General features: G+C 44.5%; 1 protein-coding gene across 1 annotated transcript; it reads left to right on the top strand.

Annotated features, from left to right (window-relative positions):
- Positions 1-3,409: 3,409 nt before the first annotated feature.
- On the top strand, positions 3,410-6,218 carry LOC307239985 (olfactory receptor 51I1-like; the record flags this gene model as incomplete). Its single annotated transcript, XM_080013561.1, has 2 exons — positions 3,410-4,336; positions 6,063-6,218. The coding sequence occupies 2 exons, from the start codon at positions 3,410-3,412 to the stop codon at positions 6,216-6,218; spliced, it is 1,083 nt and encodes a 360-aa protein (XP_079869687.1).
- Between the last annotated feature and the right edge of the window lie 115 nt (positions 6,219-6,333).

Below are 6,333 nucleotides of genomic sequence, written 5' to 3'. Positions count from 1 at the left end.
TTGATGATGAAGGAGTCTCCGCTGATGCTGACTTGATTAAAATAATAGTTTTATTACACAAATCAGCATCAAACCGGACTTGCATGGATCGTCCAGGAGAGAACAAAGCCGGAAGTATTCTCTGCCGAGCCGCGGTCGGCACTCACTTTAATAGCTGTATAGAGTAACGTCCCACATCTGGTTCCAATCCATAGGTGTCAGCTCACAGTTCCAGTCTAACATAGATCTAAACATTTCCACTTCTTTCCTCCCTGGGCCTCCAATGTACACATTCTAAAGTTGACTTTCTCCGTGTATATTTCGAAGCAACATATGTTAATATTATTACCGCACTATATCTCATTTTTGGGAGCTCAGTGACCTATTCACCTCAAACCTTCCAGACACCTCAATTGATAGATAGATAGATAGATAGATAGATAGATAGATAGATAGATGATAGATAGATACATACGCAGACAAACAGACTGACAGAATAACAGCGTCTCCAGGGAGGTACAGGGATATTCCGTGGACAGTCTCATCAGTGTTACATCACTCATTGTTTGCTTCTGTCTCTCTCTCTATTCTCAGGGCGTCGGCCGTTCAGGACTCATTTGCGTCCTGCACTTCCCTCTGGGGGTTAATAAAGTCTCATCGTATCTCAAATTAACTAATTGCTTTCCAGGGGCGCAGGGAAAAACAGAGTGGACTAATGACCTCTAATGACCCTTCACTGTCCCAGTGACTGCAGTGTTTGTCAGATGGCCGTACAATTTTGGGTGATATTGACATTTTGTACTAGAGTAATTAAATATAGTAAAAAGCAGTTTAAAGTAAGAACCACATGTAAAAGTTTAGGAACAGACAGCTTCCTGCCTCAGAGTGGTTCTAGAGTCTCCTTCGCTGACTTTCAGAGGGGACGGATGACGCTTCGGTTTGAGGACAAAATAGAAATCATAATGAAGTTGTGTGGTCTATTTTAGGATGTATGCGTCCTCATCTCTGGCAGGACAATGATTTTATTTGTTTGTTTCACCCTGTGCTGTCATCATGCTGGACATACAACGCAGAGTATTTGTTCCATTGTGTCTAGGACAGAGATCGTCTGCAAGTGGAGTTGAACTTCTCAACGTGCAATGCAACTCTTTATTCATCCTTTAATTATCAAGAACCGCTGCAATGACTCTGTCCTGTAGACGACCTGTGGGATGACAGCACAGATTTTTGGTTATGGCGAATCACGACCAACCCCCCTCTTTGGAGAAACATCTTGCCATGTTTGGGTCTATAACCAACAAATCATCATTACTTCCACTGTTGCCTCACAGCAGGAAGGTCCTGAGTTCGAATCCCGGCCGTCCCAGGTCCTCTCCATGGGGAGTTTGCAAGTTCTCCCCGTGTTTGTGGGGGTGTAGCTCTGGAGGTAGAGCTGGTGGTCTAGTGATCCAAAGGTCGCTGGTTCGATCCCAGGCTCCTCCTGCTAGCATGCTGTAGTGTCCTTGAGCAAGACACTTAACCCCTAATTGCTCCTGATGGCTGCGTCCGTCGGTGTTTGAACAATTGTAAGTCGCTTTGGATAAAAGCGTCTGATAAATGACTAAATGTAAATGTAAATGTAAATGTGTCCACCATCAGACATGTATGTTAGGGGTTAATACTCCTGTCGGTGCCCCTGAGCAAGGCACTGGCAAAAAGAGCTGGAGTTGGTCCCCAGGCGCTGCACTGCGGCTGCCCACTGCTCCTAGGTATAGGATGGGTCAAGTGCAGAGGAAACATATATTTCCCCAAGAGGGATTAATAAAGTATACAAAACAAATGGAAAGGAGAACGATGTCAAGAGGTAGTTTGGGGGTGTGTCTGAAGCAGGTGTGTGTGATGTCCACCGGTGAGTGCAAGGGATTGGTCCCAATTAGTTCTCGTGCATGAGGTCAGAATTATATCTTAGTACGTCCGAGCTGTGGAAAAGGCCTCGCGGCTACCCACAAGCCGCATAGACGCCGCAAGAACGCTCCGAGGACAATGCACCGTGGACACAGCAGACCCCCCCCCAACCCACAGAACAACACCCACGCATGACCCCAAGGTGTACAAAACCAGTAGAAACCAGTCCACGAGAGCAGGAAATGACCCTGCACCCCTGACCTGCACCCTGCCAAAGCACAGCCCGCGAGATGCTGCGCCCAGCCATAAGCCCCAGGCACGCATGTTCCCGGAACTGTTTATGATATTCCACATCCATTCAAGATTCAAGATTCAAGAGGTTTATTTGTCACATACATATACATACTTTCATACATATATGCGGTGAAATGTAATGCAACGCTCCCGGTGATTACACACAATATGTCCTCGGAAAATTTCTTTCTACTAGACCAACTAACTGATTCCTAAAACGTAATACAGTAAGTCGAATACTTATAGAATAAAGTAAAAATATATAGACTAAAATAAAATACAATTAAATTAAATGGAATAGATAAAGGGAATAGGCTTACATATATGGGATAGACTTATGTATATGGGATAGGCAATTATGTATATACAGATATGTGCATTAAAGTGGCATGTGAATAAGGTGAGGTAATGTTTGTGGGATCATACAGCACAGTATACAACAGTACAGCGCAGCAATACGGTAACACCGAACAACCCAGAACAGTGACACAGTATGCGGTACAGTATGCTACATACAGTACAGCGAGGTAGTGGAGCCTATGTGTGTGGCTCAGTGAGGACCCCTGGTGAAGTCAGCATTGACAGTTCTTATGACAATGCAATGAGGAACAGACCAGGACTAGGACCGGCCCGGGACCGGGACCAGGACCAGGACCAGTGGCAGGTCGTTTGAACCCGGCATTGCCTTGCCTTGATTCAATGGATTAAATCCTGGTCGCACACAGTTGTTGCCGTGGCAACATGATGCATACCCCTCCACCCCCCAGCGTGGTGGATGCATAAATGCCGCTGGAAGCCTCACACGGCACCGGGACAGAGCGAGCAGGTGGAGTCACCCCAGCCCGTGGGAATCTATGACCTCAAACTTCACCGTGGCTTTTGATTCCATCTATTTTGAGAATTACTTGAGAATGTAGTGAATTCAAGGCTAATAATTCAGTGACTGATGTCATAATTCAAGATGGAACGATATTGGCTCCATTGAAAAAAGAATGATTGTGATCCTTCACAATAACCCAAATCTGAAATGAGTATATTGTAAAAATGAAAGATGAATGTGTTTTGCTTGTTTGCTTTTATTGTTTTATTGTTACTATCTGAGGGTGTTTTATTCATGTAAAAGACTTTGAGTGTTTTTAATCGTGGTATTATTATTATTATTATTAGACTTAAAGTTTTTATCTGTGATATCAAAGTAGTATTGACACAATGTAAGTTTTTCCCCCTTTTCCGTTGACAACTGAGCCACGCCATGGAAAACACGTCGGTGAGCAGCTTCACGCTAACCGCGTACATCGTGGTGGAAACCCACAAACAGGGGCTGTTCGCGCTGTTCCTCCTCATCTACTTCATGATAGTGGCTCTGAACATACAGCTGATTGCCGTCATCTCCAGGCAGAAGCAGCTGCACCAGGCCATGAACGTGTTCACGTGCAACTTGTCCCTGAATGAGATCTACGGCAGCACCGCTCTGCTGCCGGCGACCCTGAGTCTGCTCATGTCCGACTCGCACGAGATCTCGGTGCAGGGCTGCAAGACGCAGGTGGTCTTCCTGCACACGTACGGCTCCGTGGAGTTCAGCATCCTGGCCGTGATGGGCTACGACAGGTACATCGCCGTCTGCTACCCCCTGCACTACCACAGCGTCCTGACCGTCTCCAAAATCCGCCTGCTGCTCTGCCTGCCCTGGGTGTACTCCTGGCTCATCTTCATGTCCTACTTCTCCCTCACGCTGCAGCTGGAGTTCTGCGGAAGGTCTCTGCACAAACTCTACTGCGTCAACTTTGAACTTGTGAAAAACTCCTGCACCAGTTCCCACCACATCAGCGTGGTGGGACTTCTGCTCATTCTGCTGTTGGTCGCGCCGCAGCTACTCATGATCCTCTTCTCCTACATGAAGATCATTCGGGTGTGCCTGAAAATATCCAAAGAATCGCGGCGGAAAGTGATTAATACTTGTTTCCCTCATTTGATATCTGTTGCAAACTACACTCTGGGCATCCTGTTCGAGATCGTGCAAACTAGGTTCGACATGAGCAAGATGCCACAGGAGTCCAGAATCTTCTTGTCGCTGTATTTTTTCATGATTCCAACAATTACCAACCCAGTGGTATATGGATTTGGGAACCAGCTCATACGAGTTCATATTTTGAAATTTTATTTCAGATTTCAGAGGCAGGTACCAATAAGAGCAAAGTAAGAGGCCCAGATCAACAGCTTTATGATCTTATGTTACATTACATTATATTATGTCATGATTTTAAAACATTTCTATTTGGGAGCCTTTAAAAACGTCTGCGTTCCAGTCATGTCTCCAGAAGAAAAGGATGATTTCCCGTCGTTCTATTGCTTGATCTTGGAACTTTTGAGAAATAGTGAAAATCCTAAACTCTCAACTCATATTGTCGACTGTTACGGTTGATGTGGGGAAAAGGAACCCCGAGTGGCACTGACGAAACGACCTTTATTCATTGAAAGAAGGAAAATCACCAGGACACGGATGTTTCTCATGAAAACATTTTGTGTTTATTCACATTATTAGGACTGAATAGGGAGCTTTAATGTTTCATGACATTATTCTCACATTATTATTAACCATTAATATTCTGATTATGATGATATGCGTTTATGAATTAAAACACTGTCTGCTTCCTGTGCATATTTCATCCAGCAATATCTTTTACTGAACTTTATTTGACCTTATATTTGCATTTTATTCTCTATTTCCAAATTGTCTTTTGGCAAAGTTATTTTTATGTATGTTGTGTAAAAATATGTTTTTGGAAGCATTTGCGAACAACTGCAATTACTCCGCTCCGGTTTTCTGTTCGGTCTTCTCCTCCTTCTCTTTCAGTTTAGATGGTTTGAGATGTTTAACTGGAACCTGTGGAAAATGTGATGAGATGAGACGTAATTCTGGTAAATGTTCTTATTACGTCTGACAATAGGAACATTTGAAAAAATATATTGTTGTAATAGACTATGGAGTGCCGCGTGATTTCTAATGGCTGAATAAAGTGCCATTAATAAATGATTTCTGAATAAAGTGATATTCATAAATGATTTCTGAATAAAGTGACATTATTAATGATTTCTGAATAAAGTGACATTAATAAATCCTTTATGTTTTTTTCATGCTAAAGGAGAACAGAACCTTTTCATAGGAATCATTCACTTTGTGAGATCAGCACCAGAATTGGCATGAATCTGCATCTGGGACGACTTAAAAAAAAACCTGTTAGCCTCTTAAAAATTAAAGATGGCCATTTTTCAATATGGACTGGACACAAAAGAGAGATTTCAATTACATTTATTTTCCATCAAATCCCATATTCTTCCACGTGGAGGCTACATACACCTAACCTCTTGCATGCTTCTTTCTGTCACATTCACACATTTTCTCGGCAACGGAGCTACCTAATAACACAGTTAACATGCCACTTGGGTGGAATGCTGTAGCATGGGGCACAGTGGTGCATTCATCGATCATTCATTGTTTCAGAAGTCAGCCCCATCCCCGAGATGGACTCCTACTAGCTCTAACTGCTCACCCGATTCTCACCTAAGCAGTTGTCCCACCCTTTACCCTGCACCCAGAGTTGTAAAAGAGAACTGACAGCAGTTGCTGAAAAGATGTTCCGTTGTTTAAAGTTGAAATAACACAGCGGATGTTGTGGCACAGGCAGGGCATCACTGGTGACATCGCTGCTGTGGAGCTCAGCATGAGGTTCAGTGGCACTAAATCATACTGCTGAAACTTATTTAGGCAGACAATGACCCCCACGCATGTGGCAAGGCGTACAGGCCGCCACAGACAAAACATAGCGAATGAAGGATAGCCTGACCGTAAGCAGCAACCCCTCGCTGGCAGAGGACATGAACATGTTCTTTCAGCAAACTTTTAGCGGTGCACAGTGGAGAGCATCCTGGCATACTGCATCACAGCATGGTATGCCAGCTGCACCAGAGAGGAGCAGAAAGCTCTGCAGGGGGTCATGAAGATGGCCCAAAACATCGTTGGGACACAGCTGCCGGGAATCCAGGACATCCACCAGGCCTGATGTTGGGGCAGGGCCTCCAACATCACCCGTGACACAACCCACCCTGCGCACCACCTCTTCAAACTACTCCCCTCTGGCAGGCGACACAGGACAACACTTGCACGCACCACAAGAC

Source organism: Zeus faber (assembly GCF_960531495.2).
Source record: "Zeus faber genome assembly, chromosome: 14".
NCBI classification, from domain to species: Eukaryota; Metazoa; Chordata; class Actinopteri; order Zeiformes; family Zeidae; genus Zeus; species Zeus faber.
Note: the sequence above shows the minus strand (reverse complement) of the source record. Positions and strands in the feature narration are given on the sequence as shown.